Source organism: Achroia grisella, unplaced genomic scaffold (assembly GCF_030625045.1).
Source record: "Achroia grisella isolate CSIRO2021 unplaced genomic scaffold, CSIRO_AGI_Agris_v1 utg544, whole genome shotgun sequence".
NCBI classification, from domain to species: domain Eukaryota; kingdom Metazoa; phylum Arthropoda; class Insecta; order Lepidoptera; family Pyralidae; genus Achroia; species Achroia grisella.
The window spans coordinates 974,379-998,961 of NW_026712929.1; the positions used below are offsets into that span (position 1 = coordinate 974,379).

General features: G+C 37.1%; 1 protein-coding gene across 2 annotated transcripts in view; it reads left to right on the plus strand.

Annotated features, from left to right (window-relative positions):
• Positions 1-24,583, plus strand: part of LOC131847916 (protein unc-80 homolog) — a 40,762-nt gene that overhangs the window by 10,665 nt on the left and 5,514 nt on the right. For both annotated transcript variants that reach the window (XM_059197628.1, XM_059197627.1), the window contains 41 exons: positions 3,357-3,595; positions 4,001-4,194; positions 4,346-4,500; positions 4,772-4,901; positions 5,378-5,624; positions 5,742-5,925; positions 6,537-6,631; positions 6,711-6,901; positions 7,656-7,773; positions 7,847-7,908; positions 7,986-8,121; positions 8,246-8,420; positions 9,356-9,512; positions 9,758-9,923; positions 10,134-10,226; positions 10,891-11,039; positions 11,127-11,246; positions 11,331-11,443; positions 12,277-12,433; positions 13,023-13,252; positions 13,716-13,941; positions 14,234-14,420; positions 14,799-14,968; positions 15,293-15,541; positions 15,840-15,969; positions 16,056-16,196; positions 16,290-16,483; positions 17,036-17,181; positions 17,668-17,862; positions 18,183-18,378; positions 18,732-18,950; positions 19,431-19,576; positions 19,968-20,130; positions 21,052-21,213; positions 21,784-21,987; positions 22,193-22,309; positions 22,404-22,538; positions 22,681-22,804; positions 23,123-23,335; positions 23,942-24,126; positions 24,407-24,572. In XM_059197628.1, the coding sequence (XP_059053611.1) occupies positions 3,357-3,595; positions 4,001-4,194; positions 4,346-4,500; positions 4,772-4,901; positions 5,378-5,624; positions 5,742-5,925; positions 6,537-6,631; positions 6,711-6,901; positions 7,656-7,773; positions 7,847-7,908; positions 7,986-8,121; positions 8,246-8,420; positions 9,356-9,512; positions 9,758-9,923; positions 10,134-10,226; positions 10,891-11,039; positions 11,127-11,246; positions 11,331-11,443; positions 12,277-12,433; positions 13,023-13,252; positions 13,716-13,941; positions 14,234-14,420; positions 14,799-14,968; positions 15,293-15,541; positions 15,840-15,969; positions 16,056-16,196; positions 16,290-16,483; positions 17,036-17,181; positions 17,668-17,862; positions 18,183-18,378; positions 18,732-18,950; positions 19,431-19,576; positions 19,968-20,130; positions 21,052-21,213; positions 21,784-21,987; positions 22,193-22,309; positions 22,404-22,538; positions 22,681-22,804; positions 23,123-23,335; positions 23,942-24,126; positions 24,407-24,572 (6,779 nt within the window). The remainder of the gene's footprint in view (positions 1-3,356; positions 3,596-4,000; positions 4,195-4,345; positions 4,501-4,771; positions 4,902-5,377; positions 5,625-5,741; positions 5,926-6,536; positions 6,632-6,710; positions 6,902-7,655; positions 7,774-7,846; positions 7,909-7,985; positions 8,122-8,245; positions 8,421-9,355; positions 9,513-9,757; positions 9,924-10,133; positions 10,227-10,890; positions 11,040-11,126; positions 11,247-11,330; positions 11,444-12,276; positions 12,434-13,022; positions 13,253-13,715; positions 13,942-14,233; positions 14,421-14,798; positions 14,969-15,292; positions 15,542-15,839; positions 15,970-16,055; positions 16,197-16,289; positions 16,484-17,035; positions 17,182-17,667; positions 17,863-18,182; positions 18,379-18,731; positions 18,951-19,430; positions 19,577-19,967; positions 20,131-21,051; positions 21,214-21,783; positions 21,988-22,192; positions 22,310-22,403; positions 22,539-22,680; positions 22,805-23,122; positions 23,336-23,941; positions 24,127-24,406; positions 24,573-24,583) is intronic.

Consider the following 24,583-nt stretch of genomic DNA (forward strand, 5'->3'; position numbering starts at 1 on the left):
ACTACACTTACTGCGAAAGCTACACATTCACATCCTTCCAACACAATTCAATCGATTTAGGTGATTCTAAATTTCATAATATTTTGGCTGAATTTCCTGAAATTACTCGACCAGCAGGTGTACATAGAACCATTACACATAACACAGTTCATCACATACGCACCACACCTGGTCCACCCGTTCATTGCAATCCTCGACGTTTAGCTCCAGACAAGTTAAAAATTGCGAAACAAGAGTTTGAGTCAATGTTGGCTAATGGTACAGCTAGACCTTCAGAGAGTCCATGGGCATCCCCATTGCATTTAGTAGCTAAAAAAGATAACGGTTGGCGTCCTTGATTATGGAAAAACCAGGACGATTCCTGATAGGTATCCGATTAGACACATTTATATGTAAAGTGTTTTCTACTATTGACCTTGTTAAAGCGGTCAATATCGAGGACATACCGAAGACAGCTATTACAACTCCCTTTGGTTTATACGAATTTCCGTATATGACCTTCGGGTTGCGTAACGCAGGTCAATCTTTTCAAAGATTTGTTGATGAGGTGACTAGGGGACTTGATTTTTGTTATAGTTATTTAGACGATTTCCTTATTTTCTCCCGATCTGATGCAGATCATGAACAACATTTACGTACAATTTTTACTAGAATGAGAGAGTACAGTATAATAATTAATACAACTAAATCAATTTTCGGTGCATCAGAAGTTACATTTTTAGGTTATCGAATTTCTGAGAAAGGTACAAAGCCACTTGACACTAAGGTGCAAGCTATTAAGGATTTTCCTCCACCAAAAGATGTCAGGCAGCTTAGACGGTTTTTAGGCATGATAAATTTTTATAGGCGTTTCTTACCTCATGCTGCTCAAACACAGGCACCCCTCAATTCTCTTTTAGCAGGTTCAGTTAAAGGTTCTAGTCCTATAAATTTAACAGGAGATATTCTGAAAGCTTTTGAATCTTGCAAAGAAAGCCTTTCCAATGCTACACTTTTAGCCCATCCTGATTGCGAAATAATCTCGCGTTAGTGACTGATGCTTCAGATACAGCTATAGGTGCAGTATTACAGCAACTTAGGAATGGCGTTTGGGAGCCTTTGCATTCTTTTCTCAAAAACTCAGTCCATCTCAACAAAAATACTCACCATATGACCGGGAACTGTTAGCAATTTATGAAGCAATAAAATACTTTCGTCATATGCTCGAGGCTAGACATTTTATAATTTATACTGACCATAAAATCAGTTTTGCTTTTCATGAACGGAAAGTTAACTGCTCGCCTAGGCAGTATAGGCATTTAGATTATATTTCTCAGTTTACCACTGATATCCGTCACATATCCGGCAAGAATAATGTGGTAGCTGATACATTATCTCGTGTTGAAGAGCTACAATCACCAAGCAGTTTAGTGGCTATAGCACAAGCACAGGATACTGATTCCGAATTATCTCATTTCTTAGTTAATCCAAATTCTTTGCGTCTTGAAAAACGAGAATTATGGAAGTTGCGTTTCCTTGTATTGTGACATCAGTACAGCAACTCCTAGGCCGTTCGTACCCAAGACATTTCGAAGAGAAATCTTTAACAGTCTGCATTCTCTGAGCCATCCTGGTCCTAATGCGTCAGCTAAATTAATAGCTCAGCGCTTTGTTTGGCCTGGCATCAGAAAGGACTGCAGATTGTGGGCTAAGTCATGTATAGCTTGCCAACGTGCTAAAGTAAGTCGTCACGTATCCACTTCATTAGGCACTTACGACTTACCTCGAGCACGATTTAAAATAGTGCACATTGACATTATTGGTCCTATGCCTTCATCTCAAGGTTATAACTGTCTCACTGCTGTTGACCGATTTACAAGATGGCCGGAAGCAATACCTATAATGGATATTACAGCAGAATCTGTCGTTAAGGCGTTACTTTCTGGCTGGATTTCTAGATTTGGCTGTCCTGAAGAAATTGTTACAGACCGTGGTCGTCAATTTAGTCGGCAATGTTCGAACATTTGTCTAAGATGACCGGGTTTCAACACAAACGAACTACAGCCTATCATCCAGCTTGTAATGGTCTTGTTGAACGATTTCACAGGCAACTTAAAACTTCAATCATGTGCCATGCAAATAGTTCTTGGACGGAATCACTTCCGTGGGTACTATTAGGTATCGAAGTTCTTTTAAGGAAGACTTACAAGCTTCTCCGGCAGATCTTATTTATGGAGAGCCGATAAGACTATGGTGAATTTTTCGATCGTTCTTCAGAAGGATCGACCGATGTAACAGATTTTCTTGCACGTTTACGTACATTTACAGATAAAATTAAACCTGTTGCTGCTTCACGTCACAGAAGTGACAAAATATTTATTTTCAAGGATTTAGCCACTACCAATCACGTTTTCCTCCGAGAAGACGCTTTGCGTAGTTCACTTCAACCAGCATATACAGGTCCATATGTTGTAACACATAGAGGTGATAAAATTTTTAAATTGCTTGTAAAGGGTAAGGAAGTCACTGTGTCTATCGATAGGCTTAAACCCGCTTTTATTCTCAGTGACCAACACGAGTCTACCAATCAGGATTCCAATATTACCACAGATCGTACTCGTACTACTACTAGTTTTGGACGTCGTGTACATTTTCCAGACTTTTATCGCCCTTAGCCAGGTCTCAAGGGGGGAGTAATGTAGGCTACCAACCTCCTTGCATTAACTAGCCATATAACACAAACACATTTTAATAAAAAGTATATTGTCAAAAATTGTTTCGCTTGCAAATTACTGATCTAAATGAGTTGTTAAATTAATTATTATTTGTTATTTTTAATTCTGTTATTATATACACTGTCATATATTCAATCTTTTATTAATATCACTCCTTCTGTATATCAACACGCCAACCATAACCACATACATAATAATTTTATTTATATTATCTACTAAATTTTATTTCTACGAATATAATTTGTAACGAATGAAATCTAATTGCAGATGTATTTAATATGTTTTTAATAATATTTATTACTAATATAACTTAAACAAAATTTTATTTAAAAATTTACCATACAATTAATTGCTAGTCATTACATCGACTTGTCACGACCTAGTCAATTTGTATATGACATGATTCGACGACATATGCAATAACCATATAGATAAATGTATCATCCACTAAAGTAAGAAGAAAAAACAATGTGCAGTAGGAACTGTCGTAGAAAGTATCTAAGGTACTCAAGAGACCTAGACTACTTTCAACGCTGTGATAACGCTCATGGCGTTGAGAGCACTGAACAAGGACTTGTTCTTTGGCAATATAGACTGCAGAATATACCAAGAGCATATTATTATGATCTGTGGCCTCCACAGACTGCTGCGACAACTGGGTTGCTCGCACGGGTGCACAAGCGCACTGCGTGGGCCCCAGGCGGAGTGTCTTCGCGTCCAGGCGCGGTGCTCATTACGACAACTGCGGGCAGCGTCCATACCCAAGTTCACCTTGCGCCTCAAGGAAATGACCAAGTTCGCACCCATACGCGAAGTACTCGATAACTTGCACTCCACCATTGGGTTTTGTGTTGAACCTGCTTCTTTAGTCTCGCCTATGAGTAAGTTGTTTTTGATTTTGATCCCTTATTTCTCATTCCCAGTAAGTGATTAAAATAAAATCAATATGTGCTATGATTTTGATCCATAAAAGCCTGATATTAGATATAACAAAATTAGAATGTGACCTACACAGTATTTCTAGTTGAATATAAGAAACAAATCGCAGAAACACAGAAATAGTTCACCTTCGCCAATTCCTTATATGTTACGGGGCACCAATATCTCACACTTCGAAATAATTCTATATAATATTAAGTATATTAAAATTGTCTATAATGTACTATAAATTCGTGCAAATCTGTTAATTTATAAAAAAAAAATGTATTCATGAATATATGCTCATCTATTGTCATGTCTGTCTGTCAGTGTTTGATTTCAATTGTACTGTATTTTGTTTTCCGTAGATCAACAAAAGCGCAACAACGCAAAATCACCAGAAATGAGTCATTTACAAGCTGGGTACGCTACAAATTTTGGCGCGACACAAGGCGCCAATGCAAACAGAGCTATAGAGACTTTCATAATAGAGTCAACGTTTAGAGTGCTCGTCACTAGGTTTGCAATGATGCACAAGGAATTAAAAATGCTAGATAATTCAGTAAGTTATAATTATAATTTCAACCCGTCCCACTTCATCCCATCTAGCTATTTATTTAAAAAAAAATAGATGTTTGTAATAGATATTATTATAATTAAACAGCTTATATCATATTGTTATTATTTCATTAATTTTATTATAATTATTGTAGGCATTATACATGGAAGTTCGTTTACTTCTAAGCTATGTACGAGAAGCCCACGGCGGACTGTTCCGAGTAGTTGCGTTCAGCGCCCTATTAGATACAGCTGAGAGGCCGGATAGTCAACAGAAGGAGTCAAATATGCAGACAACACGAGTAATAAGGTAAGGAACCTTATGTAATTTAAATATGCTCATATTATAAGAATAGTCCGAATTTTATGAAAGTTCTTACATCATTATTAATATAGTTAGGTTGTATATCATTCAACCCGGGTACAATTCATATCGATATCTATAAAAAGTAGCACATATTATAAAGTTAAAAGCTTATTATTAAAAAAATATAAATGAAATATAATTAATAACAATACAATAGTTTCCATCATGTGTTTACGTTGAGCTTTTTTAATAACGTACCAATAATTTTTTTTAGGCATATACCTCGTCCGGCAGATGATGAGCGTGGGTCGGATACAGGTGCGGACTCTGGATGTGCTGCAGATGACCGAAGTCACAAAAAGTTTACGTTCAAGAAGAGAAGCGCTTCGTCTACTGGAGCTCATGTCAGTATAAATATCATTTGAAACAACAAGCCGTCACCCGTGGTCGCATCATCATTGTCATCATAACATAATCATGTATACAAATATTATAAAGCTAAAGAATTCGCTTGTTTGATTGGTGAACCGCTAATCTCAGGAAATCTCTCTCGCTTCTGGTTCTAATTGAAAATATGTTTTATCTTTGGACTACCTATTTATAGATTATTACTATTTATAGGCTAGATAACAACATCACACATCAAAAATAAGTAAAAATGTATTCTAATGTAATAAAATCCCCAGTCACAATCACCAAACGTGGCGATATTATATCTCCCTCAAATTATACTTACAATTTCTATCATTGTCATTTGTATATCTGCAACTGGTAGCATGTAATTTGAGGCAATCCGCATCTATTGGAAGTGAGGCATTGTGCTAAACCGATGGACCACCATAGATGGGTCGTCAAATGAGATAAGCGTATGCATCTGTAGAGCCTACTGGAAACGGAAGGTGCGGAGTCAGCGAGCCAGTCGCCGCTGTCGGTGCGTGCGCGCCGCCACCAGCTGACGCCGCGGCAGTCGGAGCGTGCTATTCCTTCAATCGCAGCTGCCGCCGCCGCCGCCTCCGCAGCCTCCGCAGCCTCCGCAGCCTCCGCCTCTTCCGTGGCCGATCTCACGCCGCATCACAAGCTCTCGCACTCCAAGTCCATACCCTCCAAGTTCCACATTAGCGGCATAGGTAATATTTCTACTATATGTATTACTAGCTGTGTCCGCGGTTTCGCCCGCATGAAATTTATAGCCTATGTGTCATTCTGATGTATAAGCTAATGCAAATACGTGATACGTCGTGCAGTGAACTGGTTCCGGCAAAAGCCGCAGCACAGCCAGTCGTTGATCCGCAACGGCGGCGGTTCTGGCGAGTCGCTGCCGATGTCGGGCAGCATGGTGTCCCTGGCGCGGCCGCTGTCGGCGCTCCCGGGGCACCACGCCGCGCGGCCCGTGCACGTCAAGCGCCGCGTCGGGTACACGCTCACCAGGTACTACCACTCATACTACAGCTCGCTGCACCTCATCACTCAACGTCTCACTTTTTTTCAGCCGGCTACATAACCGTAGTCTGCCTCGACACGACGGTGTAAAGGAACGACGCTATAGTGATTCGCCCCAGCAGTATGCTCGGCTAAAGAGCATAAACTCGAGGCCCGTACCCGACGGCCAGTGAGGGCCTGCGGATGACTCAAGTCAGAAGTCAACCTCAAAAACAAAATAAAAACTTTAAAACTACTCCCGAAATATGGCGAAGTAGTGCCACGTTTACTTAACGTTAGAATAAGTTAATCTTAGGCTTCGCATTTACTTAAAAATCTTGCTCTTGAATCGATCTATATATTTCCAAACCAGATCCGTCCGATGTCAGTCATCACTCTCACTACCGTTACCATTCCTACCACTACCTTTGCCTACCTACCTCCTTCACAATGCGTTCTGCAAGCATAAGAGGTTGCATTGATATCGCTATTATACCGTTACCTGAAACAAACATATATAGCGGCAGAAACACGTATGACATACAGACACCTGTCTGGGTGTCTGTATACTTACTTTTTACAATTTAATTTCTGGTAATTATAATTACAATTCCTTCTAGGGCAAGAAAGCGAGTGGAAGACAGACTTAATAGATTTGGTCTAAGAAAAATGGGAAAGAAACGCGATGGCAGCATCGAGGAAACCAGCGGTGGATGTGAGTGTGTAACATAAAAACATAAATCGAAATTAATTCAACATGAAAGTGCGCGAAACCAATGTGAAAACATGTACAGACATGTCACGACGCGGTTCGGCGGAGGGCGGGTCTGGCGGCGGCGAGTCGGAGGTGGTGGTCCTGAAGCGGCGGCGGCTGGTGGCGGCAGCGCCGCTGTACGCCGGCCTCGCCAGGTTCAGCTTCCTGCTGGACGCCACGCAGCCCGGCGCCACGCCTGATGCACTCTTCATGGCAGCTCTACTCGATCTGGTAAACGTCATACGTGTAATACAATGCATTTGATTTTAATCCTTATTACTGAAGTGAACTTTCTATATATAGTTAAGATTTTCAGTTACGAAATAGCTTTACCATCTGGTTGACAGTGTAGACGGTGGTAGGGGCGGTGCAGGTGCTAGTGGCGGCTCAGAGAGAACAAAGGCAGTCCGTTAAAGTTTCTCTTCTACTCGTACTACGACATATGATAAGAATCTGTATAATAGACACACACGAATAAATATTTAATTAGATTTGTTAATTTTTCCAATTCAATTCCACATTACAGAAAGAGAGAAAGACATTTAACATACTAATACTAAATAAATTCTCATGTGCGAATCGCGATGAAATTTCACGCAGGAAAGAATAAGCATGTAAAGAGAACGAGAATTCAAAGCACGCAGCCAGCTCGCACATTCCTGCGTCCTTCAGTAGCATGTTTTTTTTGTAATAATTAATTAATATTGCAAATTAGCTCTGTAGCAAAACCCTTGAAAATTTAGTAATTTTTAAATTTTAATCGTGTCGTTCGAAAATAAGATCTGTGGAACTAATAATAATCATCTCGTGTGCAATGTGGTTACAGTATTCATTATACTTGTCCACATTGGTCATTGAACGGATTAATATAAGGATATGCAAAATATATAATAATCATTGGAAAAACATAATATAAAAATCATAGTACAAATCGTGTACCTGTGCAATGTTCATGCTTCAATGTAAGAAATTTGCTTGGTTTCAGCCTCACACTGTTGTAGTAGGAAGAGCCGCTATTCTACTGGAATGTGCCCATTTAGTACACAATTGTAACAAAGGTCAATGGCCGTACTGGCTCAAGACGAATATTGCTAAAAATACTAGTAAGTATTCACTTTCAAACACAATTCATCGAACTTTGATAACTGAAATTATAACTTAATTATAAATTTGCAGTGTCCTCAAGTCCACAATTAAGACAGAGATTAGCAGCCAAGCTTTTCTATCAATGGGCCGAGGTAATAGCCTTCTTAATATGTATAATATACATAACGCTAATAAACACGCTCATGTATTTAATTAATTCTCTTCATAGGCAATAGGTAACAGATTAGAAGAAATGCTGGTAGAAGACAAAAAACATATTGATACTGTTATCAATTTGGTCACTGATCCAGACGGACAGCGAGATCTTTTGCAGCAAGATGAAGAAGAAGATTTTCTAGATGAAGGTAGACATCATATCCTTTGCCTTAATCTTTTCGTTTATTAGAGTACATTAAAATCAGATATATTAAAAAAACATGGCCGATCTATTGATAGCTTAAACAAAATGGTATATTTTTTTACGTATAGCCAGTATCAGGCTCCCTGGAAAAGCTATTGGCGCCGAATGTCCACGTGCTCTACGCCTGGTGGCCTGCGTACTACTCTTTGAGATTACAGCCTTCCTACGGGAAACATATCAAAACATACCGAAATCGTGCCGGTCTTCATTAAAGGAAAGAGGACCTTGGGACAGAGTTTACAGGTAACAAATTTAATTAAATGTATAATAATTGTATTGGTAAGTAGTGAATATATAATAATTTTTAATAATTCGGTGTAAATTGATTATGTTTTGTTATTATGTTATGCGAAGATGGATGGAAAAACGACGTTTGTTGTGTAAGAATAAGTGAGTTCCTTATGTTCCGTTCGTTTGAAATGATGTGTTAAACGAGTGCATATTTTGACGAAACTTTTATTTTAACAGGGCTCTTAGCAGTCAACACACATTAATGCCAGTCGAGTATGTGTTCTAAAGAAATAATGCATGTTTCCTTGCATACTTGCACTGAGCGTGCATGCGTATATAGAATGTACATAATTCTAAATAATGTACACTTTTAAGGAGTAATATGTACAAATTCACTGCGACAGTCTAAGTCTTTTAGCGATTATTCACCTATTGACAATTTTGGCACTTAGGGCCTACGCAAACGTAACCGCTTGTGACGACATCCGATATTTAGATTTTTTACCTTTGTATTAGTCGTATCCACAAACTGGCTACGCAAGCGCCGGCCATATTATAATAATAAAGTTCAAATTATATCGTAAAAAGTGCATATGCACAATTAAATTGCATGGTATGTTATAAAAATCCACATAACTTTGCTAACTATTAAAGAAATACTAAATTAATTACACAAATTATAAAATATTTTTTATCAATACACCCTTTCAGTATGGAAATTTCCGATAGTTTCTTTAAGCAGCAAATAGTTTAGATTGAATTAGTATACAAAGTAAATAAAATCGCTTTGCTACATTGGCATGCACAATAAGATCTAAAAGGATTGATATTTAAAATTAAATAGTGACAAAAAATAGAAGCTACTGATCTTCTATAGCTGTTGTATCAAAATCATCGGAAAATTCTACCATCTTTGATCTGTTAATATGTTTATATCAACGATACAGGGAAGCGAACCGCCGTTGGAGCATGGCTCTATCCAGTATGGGACACTCCCAAGCTTCCGCCCAGAGCTTGCAGTCAATTGCTTGCGCTGAGACTGAGAGAAAAATCTCTTTTGTCATTCACGAACCTGAAAACGTATCCGGTGGCAGTAACGCAACGGTAAGATATTGTGACAGAATTGTACAGCTAGGCTATTTTCAGAAGCAACTTTTAAAGTAAGCAAAAGGACACACCCTATCATCTGTTACAGCTGATTATTTTCTCGGCAATTTTATGTGACCGAGGCTAAAACGTAAAATATTCGCCATTTTTTTTACTATAAACGAATATTAGTGTTCAAGAATGTAGGTCACAGTAATTTATGTTCACCAATACTTTATATATATATATTATTTATTATATAGTTAGCAGATGCAGTTCCAACTTCGGCGGATGATAAGAAGGGTCGCTTGGGTTCTCGAACTAAAGCGGGCATGCATCGGCGCAACACGCAACAGAGTCACGCATACGGCTCCATCAAACGTCGCTCAATAAAACTGAGGCAGAAGGACACAAGAGAAGTCGAAGAGTGTAAGTTAATATTTATGTCAATTACAAGTAACCTGTGGAGTGGAGTAGGAGCAACATAATGATAAATGTATGTATATATTTCTTTATTAAACTCTCCATAGTTCTAGCTTAAATGTAAGAGCACATCTCTGATTTCCTCAATACTTTTACTTCATTTGTGTACACATTTTCATTCTTCGTCATCTTTAACTTACTTCTACTCTATTACAGTTATTACTAGAAGGTCTGACTCTATACAGAGCAGAAGGAAAGTGTCCTCGCTTTCTGATAGAAGCGACACTTCAGAAGTGTATCCAGGGACAGGTAATTATATTGTATATATATTTATACTTACTTTATATAATTGTATTAAATATGTCGTATATTAAGAACCTTTGATTGACCTGATATACATGCATATTTTAAAAATACGAAATTTGAATATTTTTATGGGTTCAATAGATTATCTACCGAATCAGACGTATATGCTGCAAGTCTTCAAAATTCATATAAAAATCCATGCAAATAAGTTAGTAATCACAAAAACGTTCTTTTTTAAACCTATTATTTTTAAAATCTTATTATTCTACCTTATCTTATCCTAACTGTTCTATCACAGCACAATCGAAAAGTCTTGGTTGTAAATCCTGTGAATGTGTTTTTCTGAAATATTAATTGAAAATAATAATAACAGGTTCCTTCTTTTCCAAACCTCGAGAAACTACTAAAAATAAAATAATATTATTATCATTAACTATGTATTTATATCACTAGAATATCATAAATTACTTATGTGTTGTATTATATGATACAGATTAATTATAATGGGAAAGATTAATTCAGTGAATATATATGTGAATTTTATTTATTTAAATAAATAGACTCTCTTATTATAATTAAGCATCTACTCTCTATTACTTGTAATAAACGAGTCTATTTGTATGATATATATATATATATGTTCGTTTATAATAACACTGTTCAACAGGGGGTACAGTGATAATGCCGAATGAAGTGGATAGCGGCGGCGAGGAAAGTCCAGGAGTACTTTCGGACGACCACGACCATCCGCCTGATAGTCCGGACAGCAACTCTACAGATCCGCCGGACAACAACAAAGGATTCCCTTGGCTTAAAGTATACTTATTCTTATAATTATATTTTGTGTCTCTATGACTTTGAATTTATATATAACACTTTGTAATATAACACTTCATGTTTTAGGTAATGGTGAAATTTTTAAATTCATTCAACTATGTATGCTGCCATCAAAACTTCTGTCATCCTTATTGCTTCCAACGAAATATGCGAGCTAGTGTGAGACTAATGAAATCGGTACAGAAGGTAAATACTTTCACATTCCTTAGAGAAATATACATTTGCATTTTTATGACAAAATGACTGAATAATGCCATAATTACCTTTCAGATATATGGAGAAAAATTTGGACCGGAAGTGCATACAACTTCTTCAGAAGAGGGTGTGTGTGGAGGACGCCGCGGTCGCCGTACAAGGAAATCATCCGAGCATTGTACTGATAGGTAACATATTTACATCTATAAAGTACTAGCTGTTCCACCGCGGTTTCACCCGCGTGAAATCTATAGGGTGTGTGTTATTCTAATGTATAAGCTATATTATTTTAAGGTTTCATTTAAATCTATTTAATAGTTTTTGAATGAACAGAATTTTCATTATTTCTTTTTTTTAGTTCTGTGACAAATGGAAAGAAAAATCTTAATTTTAATTAATCTTACTTCATAATTTGGTACTTATATATTTTTGGCAACACAGTACTTACATATTGTTGCGCATTAGAAGAATAATTTATTTTGACAATCACTTCATTAACATTATCGCTCAAAACGACAAAACTTTGTGGTCACAAAGTTGTTTGTGATAGTATGTATGTCTTTGGCTCTTCTATTTTCTAACATGATTCTGCAGCTACAGATTTATTGCATGTTTATTTTATTTATACCTATTCCTTTGACTATCTTGAGCGGGGATATAATGAATCTATAAAATCATAATACATATGTAATACCAAAGTTAATATATACAGGTACCGGAGTTAGGCCACGCTAACCTGTCAAGATCAAAGTTATCGTGTTATTTAAAGGAGGAACCAAAAATCTTCTTAACCGTAGTGCATACCTGAGATGAATTATAAATGTGAATGAACCAAGAGTTCTGTCGAAGGGTAAAAGCCAATATATCTGTACATTTCCTTAAACTGTCAGGAATCAGCCATGAAAATATATGCATGTATATGGCGACCCATTTTATCTGTTCCCTGTGCTTATAGCGTAGGAATCGGCTGTGATTCCTTACGGTATAAGCACCGGGAACAAGTGTATGTATATGGTGATAGGATCGACCGGTCGGTGATCGAGAGTGCGGGTCTGGCGTACCGCGCGGCCGGCGGAGAAGGCCCACCACCCGCGGAGGCTGCGCCCGCGCCGCGCCCCGCAGCTCTCCCTTACCCGCCGCCCGACCCGCCCGCTATACTCAAGTACCTCAAGGGACAGGTCAGTTTTTAGTAATACCCCCAGAGGAGTCCCCTCCGTCGTGACCGGTTTAAAGCCCAAGATACAACCGCTCACGCAATCTTGAACACAAATCGAAACGGTAAGTTCGCTCCGTAAAGCCTGTGAAGATACCTGGGGGTTTCTGTGCTTCTGAGAGGAGCCTGGCTGACTACTTTAGTAATGTCGACTCTACACAGACTACGTCCAGATGAGAGGCTAAATGCGAAGAATGGAGTCCATATTACATTACATTATATTACCCCTAGACAATTCACACAACGCCATTTAGTCCCAGAGTAAGTAGAGCTTGTTTGTGTTATGGGTATTGGACAACTGATATAAATACTTAGATTTTTTTGTAAAAACATGCATAATATATATAGAAAATACACAAAACGATACAAATTCATTATTTTTATCGGTTTGGGTTTGTACTCATGAATACAAATGTTTGTACTGAGCGAGGAATCCCATCTGCGACTAATCGCGTGTGCAATAGGCGGTCGGCGGTCTAGAGGAAAGGCTGTGCTAATCAGATCGCCTAGGACGTCAAATGCTAGTAAATAAATAAAAGTGTTATCATGAATAGGTGCGTGACGCGTACCACACACCGCTGGCAACGCTGATAAAGGGCGCGACCACCATGAGCGAGGAGATGTTTGCAGAATGCGCCCCGGTAGCCTGGCAGCTACTACTGGAAGCTGATCGTGAGCTCAGCTCGTGCGCCGCAGCACTCTTTATACTCGTCGCGGTAAAGGCTCCGCATACTGCGTCCGAGATCATGCATAATGATTTGAAGCACGCCGAGCCTGGGGTCAGGTATGTATTCATTAACTAGTTACTAACACGCGGTGTTGACCACGTGATATAAGAATTAACTCGAATCCATTTAGCCGTTTAAAGGTGATTGAATCATACTAATATTATAGTACAAACGCGGAAGTTTGCGAATCTGAATGGATGTTACTCTTTAACGCAAAAGCTATTCAATGGATTTTAAGGAACCTTTACAATGATATAGCTTATACATATCAGAATCACACATAAGCCATAAATTTTACACGGTTGAAAAAGCGAGCAATGCTTGTTATTGATATATTTGTAATAGATATTAATCAGGCTGTAGTAACATTTTCGCCCTATGATGTCGGAATAACAATCCGCAGTATGTGATGACGGGCTGAGTTATTCATTCGATGTGATTTGTGCCCAATACTAGTATGATATTATCTATTGTCGTAATGAAATTATGATAATACTTTATATTTTTCTAATTTATTAGAATCAACGCTATACTAAGATTCCAAGTGATGTGGAAACTTCGGTACCAAGTGTGGCCTCGCATGGAAGAAGGCGCGTCTGTTACATTCAAAGTACCGCCACCGGGTATTGAGTTTACCCTTCCATCGCCAAAAATTGGTATCGAATCGCTGGCCGTCGTTGATCCTCCGTGGAGTCCTCAAGTCAAAGACAAGGATATGGAAATGACATTAAATCAAGAACGACATGTAAGTAAATGTTTGATAGTACAGACAAATTAATAATTATATTAAACAATAAAATATTTTGTATATAAAAAAAAATTAAAGACAGAAAGTTTTGTACATGTTTGGGACATATATAAATAAAATTTTCTTCAAAAAGTATGTACATTTGTACCTTTATTTATACCTATATAAATACCATACAAGTTTCTTGCCTATCCATGTTTTTTATAGAGTCATAAAAAATATAGTAGATTCTATTTGTAGTTTTTAAATTATTAGTACACAAAATAACTGTGTCAACTTCGTTCAACAGCGTTCTTTGGTGACTGCAACAAAAACTCGCAAAAAGCAGCAAACAGAAGCAATAAAACGTGCATTACAACAACGCAATGACAAAAAGAAGGCGGAACGGGAAAGTTTTCTAATCACCACTATACCCATAACGAGGCAAGCGGCACGGGAGCCCGCGCTCGACCATGCTGCTGATGATCACATAGAACGTAGGCTATATTGTTTTATGTTTTGATAATGAAGGATATGTTTCTCAAAGAGCATATATTGTATTCCATATTTTGATATAAATGTAATTTGCTATTATAGAGACTTGTACAAATTTGTTGATCTATTAATGTCTCATATCAATCAATTTTAAGTTTTTTTAGTTGTAAATATCCTTTGTATCCCCGAAATGTTGTAAGAGATTACTAGTAGAAAAAAAAATGTAGTTGGGAAACACTCCAAATATATTAAGGCACAAGAGGAAAAACTCTACATAAAACAGTATACCATCTCGTCGAGCCTTTAATTTAATTGAAGTAGGCATTTTACTAATTATAATTCTAAGGCAACTGCCTCAAAAAAATAATTTAATTTTATAGCACCAGCTGATGAAGAGATGGCGGAAGGTGTACGAGGTTCACATCACACGCAAGTTGCATCGGCCCTATTTCCATCTACTTTATGCTCTGCCGTAGCTGAAATAGTATCCTTATTGGATGATGCTGCAGTCTCACGGGATGGTTGCTCTGTATATGAAGTCGCATATCAGGTAAAATCGTGGTCCTTCGATATGTTAGGTAGTTTTTACATATCTAATATTATGTATAGCAGCTGCAAACGTAAAATAATCATTATAAACTAAAGTTTCTTTCAACCGTTTTCAAAATTGATAAACTCAAAATGAATTACTTTTATGTGTATGGTGACGCGATATCTGCACAAGTTACATATGAATTGTAATGATGCATACAATGATCTATATAGAGACTAAAAATTGTTTTTTCTTTTTTTAACATTTAGGTATTTTTTGTGCATGCACACTTTCTGGATGGTCTTATATTAAATTGTTACTATTATAAACATTGCTCTCCAGGTGATATGGGGTTGCCTGGTAGAAGACTCTGCCCTGTTCCTTCGTCATGTACTGGAGCGTCTAACTCGTGACCATCAAGATGAGATGTTCAAACTGTTGCGTCATCTGATACGGTTCATACCGCGACTACCGCAGCAGGCCGCTTTCGCTCTGTACAATTACATAATAGGATATGTCATGTTCTACGTGAGATCCCCTCATGAAGACGGACAAAGGCTTGTTGGTGCTGCGTTATCTATACTATGGATGGTAAGTATTTTTTATTACTAACTTTAAAATAACTACAGAATAAATTAATATTGCTTATTTGGAACATGTTGATAAAATAATCAATTTAAAAGTATTCATTGGACATAAAACGTTGGAGATTGACCTATGTGCGGGAAGTGCAGTATATTTCAATTATTTTGCTGTTTTTGCCTAATGCTATAGACAATTAGCGTAGCGTACGTCATTATTAATATTTATTATATACATTATCCATTTTTCATAAAATTCTTTTTTAATAAGCTATTACACTTTTTATACTGTCTATTATTATTTTTAGGTCGTACACAGCGTCCATGGTATTATGTTCAAAGATCTAAAACAAATACTTAGAAAAGAGCAGTGTGATGCTTCCATTCTACTGACTGCAAATGTACCAGCAGCTAAGAAAATTATTGTGCATGGACCAGGTGAGTTTCAGACATCAGTATGAACAATATCGAATATAATAATGATTAAGGGTTACATAAATATCATGTGATCCTGCCTGTTTCAGCTGATAATGAAGGCAGCATCCCCTCCCAATTTCCAGTACAAGAGGACACGGTGTTCTCTCAGATACTGAAAGAATCGTTGGATTTCTTCAGCATTCCTGAGAATTTACACCGCGAACATTTTCTTGTCGATTTTAAAACGCGTAAGTTTATTTAGTTAAATAATTATGTATTTGTATATTATTAATATTATAATAATTTTGTGTTATAATACTATTTATTTTTATGTTATTCAGGTCAAATACATAATCCACAGAGCTACGTGCGCGATCATTATTTCTTCAAACGTTCGCAATACCCACAACTTGGGCTCGTACATATGGAACCCGGAGAAGCTTTTCACAAACTTCAAAAGCAGGAGTTGTTACAGAAATTTGTAGAGATCGGCAAAGTATTACTTACTTGGGCAATCCTCAAAAACGTTGACATGGTATGTGTAATGCAAAATTATAGAAATTAAGTTTGTAAAATTGATCATATGAAGTATGCTTCACAAACCAAATACACAAATTAATCGCATTTTCATGTAAAGAATGACATTATGATCCTAGTACTTCTAGCATTCTATTCTGAACTGATTAGTAATGATTTGTGCAATTAAGAGATTTATCAGTTTTGTTTTGAAACTTGCGCTAAACTCTAACCGAATTAGCAATGAGCTACAACATATGGTTAATTATATGGCGTCAAATTCGTGTCTCTTGACGACCAAATTCATAAGTAAGTGTTAAGAATATTTTAAATTTTGATTGTAACATTTTACATAAATTTAAATAGATGACTAACTTAAATTACTACTAAAAATATCTATAACGTTAGTACTCAAACTACATAGATGAAACATAGTCTTGGGAGATAGGACCGCAGGTGCTAAAAATATAATTATTATTCAAAAAATTATACATTACAAATTAACTAATTTAAATAATAATAATTATACTGTAGTCATTTATTCTATTTTCACTATGATTTTATATTTTAGGTGGTACAAAGGGTGGTATTCTTACATGATGAACTTATGAAACTACCGTCGTTTCCACGTAAAGCGCTTGAAGTCGATTTAGCGTTATACAGTGGTGGAGAACTCGGTACTCTTTTATTGGGTCTAGATGTTCTACACAAATTTATGTAAGTTTTGCATAATGAATATGTATGCTATATTCCTTATAAGATAAGCATAGAGAGCTTCTTACTTGTGCAAGAATAATTAGTACCAATTTCTACATTTTTAAACATTTAAGCCATTGGTTTTACTTAAGTCTTGATATATTCTGAACAATAAATTTCAAACAGTATAGCTATTTCTTTGTTTTGAATAGTGGCTCCAATTAAAATCAGCACTGCAGTCACACGCTGCAGCACCAGCTGAGTAGTGGCCCTTTCAATTTATAGCGCAATATTAGTTTTTAAGCTCTTTTACATTTTTCGTGCTGTATTATACTATGCTAAATCAATGATTATTATTATTATTATTATAAATATGTTATTATATCAATTAACTACGTGTATATTATTGTCATCAAAAAAATATATATTCAAATAATTTTAAATAGTTATCCCTAATAACAGATTCTATTAAAGATCACTAAAGTGATTAACATGTTATGTATTCAGGTGGGTGCGTCTTATAGCTCGTATGTTCGAAGCTATGGCTGGCAACTTCACGTCCTCTCGAGATATCCACTTGTTTTTGAACGTTCTGAATGGTGCACTGATGTTGCACAGTGAAGATTCATTGATACTTAGATATGTGATCGCTACATACGTCAATGCTGCCTTTAACTTTAAGAGCATATTCTCAACTAATGGGTATGTATTTTGGGACAGATAATTTGCTATATTTTTATTATAATCATTATTATCGTGTCACTATATAAAAAGTAAGTACAATACGCATACATGTTATGACATATCCTCTCACTAATACAAAGTCTTAATATTTTCATCATCTCTTAATATTTTATTACTAGTATATTAGTGAGACAAGTTCCCCTCTATATATGCCAAGAATATGGTTCCATATCATTTTAACACATTTATTAAACGACTACTACTACTACTACTAATTATTATTATTGAACACTACAGGTATAAATGTAGTGATTTAATGTGTAATTATCTTATTTCAGCTACTTACTTATAATGCCCACATTACTCCAAATATACTCAAACTTCCAAACAAACAAATTGGTCACCACAACTATCGAATATGCGGTAAAACAGTTTTACTTATTGAATAGGAAACCATTTATTCTTCAAATGTTTGGATCTGTATCTGCCATACTAGATACAGATGAAGAATCCACATATGGAGATGCTAGCAAAGTGAGTGTTGAATATTATTTTTATCTGAATACAGTATATTAATGTATTTTATTGACATGTATATTTAAGTATATCTATACCTAAATGAGCACGGTACAATTTCAACGGTATCTATTTTCTGACTACATAGTCAAAAGATATAAAGCAACAAATTATTCCTAATACTTTGCCGCTGATCTAATCTAATATCTTATTTATATATAATAATATTCCAAAGCAGTTTATTATTAAGAATTTAGATGTCAATAAATTATTTCTCAATAATCGCTTAAACTTAAAGAAAAAGGAATTTGTAGCTTATATAGGCAATAGTATATTTAGAATAGAATTATCTCAAAAGCTTAAAATTCCAGGTGCAATCAAGCTGCCTATTTAATCTCTTACTAAGTCTGGAGACTCCATCCCCGGATCCTCTGCATATTGCTGAACTAATTAAAGAGGAAAAACCATTGAAGCCAATTGATTTTTGCTACCGCGATGAAGAGGAAATGGTCAACGTGCTGGATTGCATCAGCTTATGCGTAATGGTGGTGTCGTACTCTGCTGAGAGTATGAGAGGATATCAAATGCTTGTGAGTATTAATAGCACCAAACTTTCTTTAGCATATAAAGTTAAGCTATATTTAATGAAAATAAACTAAATCCTTTAGCCATTTTTGCCCTGTCACTATTTTACAAATTTATTCAATGTAAAGAAAAAAGAAAAACAAGATAATACTATAAAACATACCGCCATGACTGTTATCCCAGATAATATAGTCAGAGGCATTATCAACAATGTAGTGGTGAACTCAACAGTGACATGTCCACATTTTGCTCGGGTTATTTTTGAATTCAATGTGCCAGAGGGCGCACTTATCGTCATCGCTCGGATTATTTTTTTGGTTTGATATCCGTATTTCGTTTACCTTTTTGTTTCATCCAGATTTGAACTCACTACCACACAACACAAAGGCCACAATGCTCGCTATTAAATGCACTACTTACTACGAAATCCTAGCCTCGAATCTCTATAGCTTAGAATAAATTGAATTATTTATTTCATCATTCAGATTATCCTGGAAGCAATATTGCCTTGCTACGTGAAACAGATACAGTTGCCATCATACAACAGAGAAGGGAAAACAGAAAAAGAGATAATTCAACAACTAGCCATTGCAATAAAAACACTTGTAAATAACTGCGAGGGATTGTCGAAGTAAGTATTTTACAATATCCAATTTCGTATAATACTTATATTAAAAGAAAACCCCCCGGTCTATATTGTGGCGATCATCTTAAAAACTACTGAACAGATCATCATGCGGATATCATTCATCAACAGAATGATGTCTGGGAAACATTAGGTGTATAATCCGTTAAGATTTTGTGTAAATTAATGAAATATCCTATTATACCGGAGCTAGTTAAATACTTTACAAAATTGACAAACGAATATGTTTGTAGATTCGTTTACGCTAAATGAATGCAATATCAGGTGATTCGTTCTTCCTCATGTAAGTAGGTTTACAACTAGTTTTAACTACTTGTCTAATGTATTCAAACTATCTGGTCTAGATTTTGTAAATTTTACTATTAATTATTTTTAGGTCTTACAATGGTCCCTACAGGACCTCTCCAGAACATAAAGGCTCATCGCAACGAGCCGGACCGCGTTCCACTGCTGCCACTATTATTGGCTTCGAGGAATCGCACTCGAAGTTCGACAACAAAATCCCTGTCCCAGAGTATACTGGCGCTGAAGATTCAGAGGTATACCTTTACGAAAATGAAAATATTTTATTTTTATTTATTTATTTTATTTATTTATTTAGGAAGATTAACGGTGTAATTTTACATGTTACTTGTCATATAGAATTGTCCTATGCCAATTAATAATCTTCGCCAATAGTATTACCAGATTAAATTTTTCATTAGCCAATTTTAACATATTGAAGTAATCACGTGACAGTGTTTCAGTTGTAGTTATACAGTACAAGTACATAAATAGACCAACATACCCACAAGTAGCGATGTATCCACAGAATACACAAATAAAGTACGGCTATGTACCGTTAAAGAATTTGTTACATATGAGTTTCCTAACTGAGGCAGTGCTGGAACAAAACAGGTCAATATCATGTGGTACTTGGTTAAAAGATTTATGCTCGTAAAACGAAAGTGTTCTCTCTGTATCTGGTCCTGACTGTAGGGACACTTAATATGTAATATAAAATATACTTCTATAAATATAACTTGTGAAGATACCGGGACGCTTTTGCGCTTCTGGGTGGACTTATACTGGCTACTTTAGCAGTCTCCGCTCTATTCACACATCGGCTCAAATGCGAGATTAAGTGCGATGATATGAATATCACCTTAGTGATTTGATTTTTTATATACCTACATTTATTGTGGAGTAATCATTACAAAGTTTAAATCGTATTAATTTTAAAGTTGCAAATAGTTATTTGCATTTTAGAAATGTGTGAGGTATAAACAACTTCTAAAATAACTTACTACATCATAATTTTCGTGTCTCTATTACCAAATCTTGTCTTCTACATTCAGCAAGTGCAAATATAATGGTACTATGTACAGTACTGTAGTATTACTTTTTGAACAATAAAGTATATCTTTATTCAGTTACCACAGGGATAATATAGTAACAGCTTAAAAATAATTACCATACAGCTGGTACGCGCGGAGTACCGTCGTCCGCGCGATGTGCTTCTGTCGCTGGTGGGCGAGTTCATCGGCCGCGCCACCGCTCGCCTGCTCGATCTCAACGGGTCCAAAGGCAGCGGAGGCAGCGAGGGCAAGCCAGTCGAACTGTTGGATTGCAAGTCACATGCGGTGGGATTTCTTTTCTAAGCCGGCACCAACAAATAAACAGTCATTCTCAAGAATCAATTCTTTATACCGTTCGAGGAATCGAACCCGTGACCATCGGAGGTATGGTGGTGTGTTACACCACTAAACCACTGAGACCGTAGTAGGTAGGGTCTATAGATACCTATAATTAAAATGTGGCTGATCGCCCTGTGGCTGATTTGCACTTGGATGATATATGAGAGAAAATATTATTGGAGGGCATTACCAAAACAATGATTGTTAGAATTTTAGTCTATGTGTCTGTGCTCGGTAATCTCTGAAGTGGCCTTAACCCATTTTGGTGTAGTTTTCTATAATCTATTATGTTAAGTTTCACATAATCCTTAGTGTTTGTTATAATCCAATCGCTTAACAAACATAAAGCCACGTATGGGTACGAAGTAGCTGGTTCTGCTAGTAAGGAATATTTCTAGTTCTGGTCTATTTTGCCACTACCAGAAAGAAACATTTTCAATTTTTTGAAGATATAGTAAATACTTCACCATTTAGTATGTAATAGTAGATACACATTTTTTTTATGTTTTCATCTAGCGTTTGGCGGAGATCGCACACTCGTTACTAAAAGTGTCCCCTTATGACCCGGAATCCATGGGATGCCGAGGTCTTCAGCGGTATATGACGCAAGTGTTGCCCGCCGGTGACTGGGCTGATGACGCTCTTCGACCCGCCCTGATAATGATTCTACGCAGATTGGACAAAGTCTTTTTGAAGATAGCTAAGAAGCCTAGCATAAGGGTGACTAAATTTGTTTATATTTTATACATAGTATATTATGACTCCATTAATTTCTGACGTCATAAACAAACACACACTAACGCACGCTTGCTCGCACGCACACACGCATGCACACGAATAAGGACACACTACTGAATACTCCTACTGACTGCCTCTTTAAAGTATGTCATCCATTTTAAAACAAGATACTCTGCTTCATTTTCAGAGAAATACGGATTGGGATTCAGCAGCAGTATTGTTGAAAGGTGTATATGAAACAATGATAAGGTGTCCCTACATTATGCACTGGCAGCAAGTCAAAACACTTCTCAATACAGTACAAGTATGCATATTGTGTGATAAAAGTGAAATTTTTAGTGCCTAAGTTTATTAATATGTACAAAAAAAGTATATAAAAAAATACTTTATACTGCCAGGCGCTGATTGTATCGGAGAACAACAGTGGTGAAAATCTATCATCCGCTACAGCAGCTTTGATGTCCCAACCGCCTCCACCGCACTTCTGCAGCACTGTCGTTAGACTCATCGCTTTACAAGTTATTAACACAGGGGTAATTTAAATTATTCCTACTAATTTAAAGGTTTCTACACATTGCATGGTAATGTGCGAAAATCTTACTTTCTTCAGTTTGTACTAACATAATATTTATTAATTTATTTTAAAACTACAAAGGTCTTCAAAATCGATTGCAGGATAGTTATTCATTGGAACAGATGTGCGGAGGCAGCGCAATATTCCCAACCGCAGAAAAGACAGAAAACATGCTAATGAATTTGTTTATGCCACTTTGTTTACGAGTTGGCAGCGGTAGAAAAGGTAAGTTTAAGACTGTAATATAAATCATGTTATGAATATTGTATGGCTGTGCCTAATATATGAGTAATATAAGGATAGAAAACGCTGTTTAAATAATAAACTACAAATTATTTTTTGACACATTTATTGTAATAATAATAAAGACATTTATTCAGCATTACAGTATTCTTAGATGCTATCTATCTTATATACTATACAACTTAAAAGCTAAAAGCTAAAACATTTGACGAAAGCACGAATGACTGCTTGTTTAAGTAGATGTATGTGTATATGTAAAGGCAGCTAATGACGTGTTTAAGTCGATGTCCTTGTACGCAGACGTTCCACCGCTGCGTCAGTCGGACGTGTCGTACTTGGTGTCGGTGGTACTGAGTGCGTTGTGTCCGCCGGCGCCGGCTGCTCAATTGGCAGCTGTTAACGCGAAGCTTAACGCGGCCGATGCCCGCGCTAACTCGCTCACCTTCACCGGCAGCCGGGACATCAGAAACACCTCGCGCCTCTCAAACCACACCTACAGGATCGCCTTCCTTGGTAATTACATATTCACTAAGCATAAAATAAATATTTGAGATCAAGCACAGCACATTAATCTTAAGATGCGGCAACGCATACGTGATAACTTTAGTGGTTCAAATGTCCACAGGCTATAGTAACCGTTTATTTTCATTTATTTATTCAGGGCAACAACACCTTACATTATTGCTGCTACTTGACAATTTGCTGGCGTGCAATATCTAACAATATCACACATTACGAATGCATAACAATGAATATAAGAAATAACAAAATACGAAGGACAAACTATTCATGAATATAGGTCTTTTTTCCATCTTCTCTAATGCTGTTGGCCGCCGCTGGCCTACAACTACACCGAACTGTAGTGGGCGAATGCAGATAGCACTCCAAACCTGCGGAAGGACTTATGGACTGGTTAACCCCTGTCTGACGCGTACCCTTTAGGGTAAGGGCGTGCCCTTATACTAAAGGCGTGTCAGATAGAGCGGCTTGAGTCGAGATTTAAATTGGACGAGGGATCAATCGGAAATAGGTGTTGGGTGCGTTGGTTGCTTATGAGTTTGTTTAGTTTATAGTATAAATCTGTTATTTAAAACAGTAACAACCCTACCGGTTATGTAGCTTTGAAGGTGCTGTGCGCGTGCTTCACGAGCGAGCTGTGCTGTGAGTGGGGCCGCATCGCCCGCGCCATGCGCGACCTCGGCCGCCGCAACGAGGCAGCACACCACCTGTGGGACTTCCTCGAGCACGTCGTCACCTACCGCACGCCGCTCTACATCCTGTTGCAGCCCTTCATCGTGCACAAGGTAACGTCACCTGCCGCATGACGCTTAAAATTATTTATTATATTATACAGTTAAACGTGCAGTGTAACAAAACCGGCTCGAAGGACGATTTAGATGTTCCTAAAAGGAGCTGGATTTTTTTCTAAAACAGATATCCTCGAGCCGATCCAATGCTGTGATAGAATAGATTATTACCGACCCACATTAATACACGAGCGTTATCAAATATTTGCAGAGAAATCGTCAGCGTTACCGCGGTCCATCATCTACTCAGTTTGTGAATACCTGTTTGTACGTACAGCTGTCGCAGCCGCCGATTGGCGACAACGAACGACACATGCAGTTCGTGGTGCGGGAACGCGTGCGTGGATTGAAGCTGCCGGCGGCTCGAGCCCGCGGCGCACTGCTCGCCGAACTAGCGCGGGAGCTACGCACCATGCGCGATACTCATGACCAGTATAAGTTCGGTAAGTACATG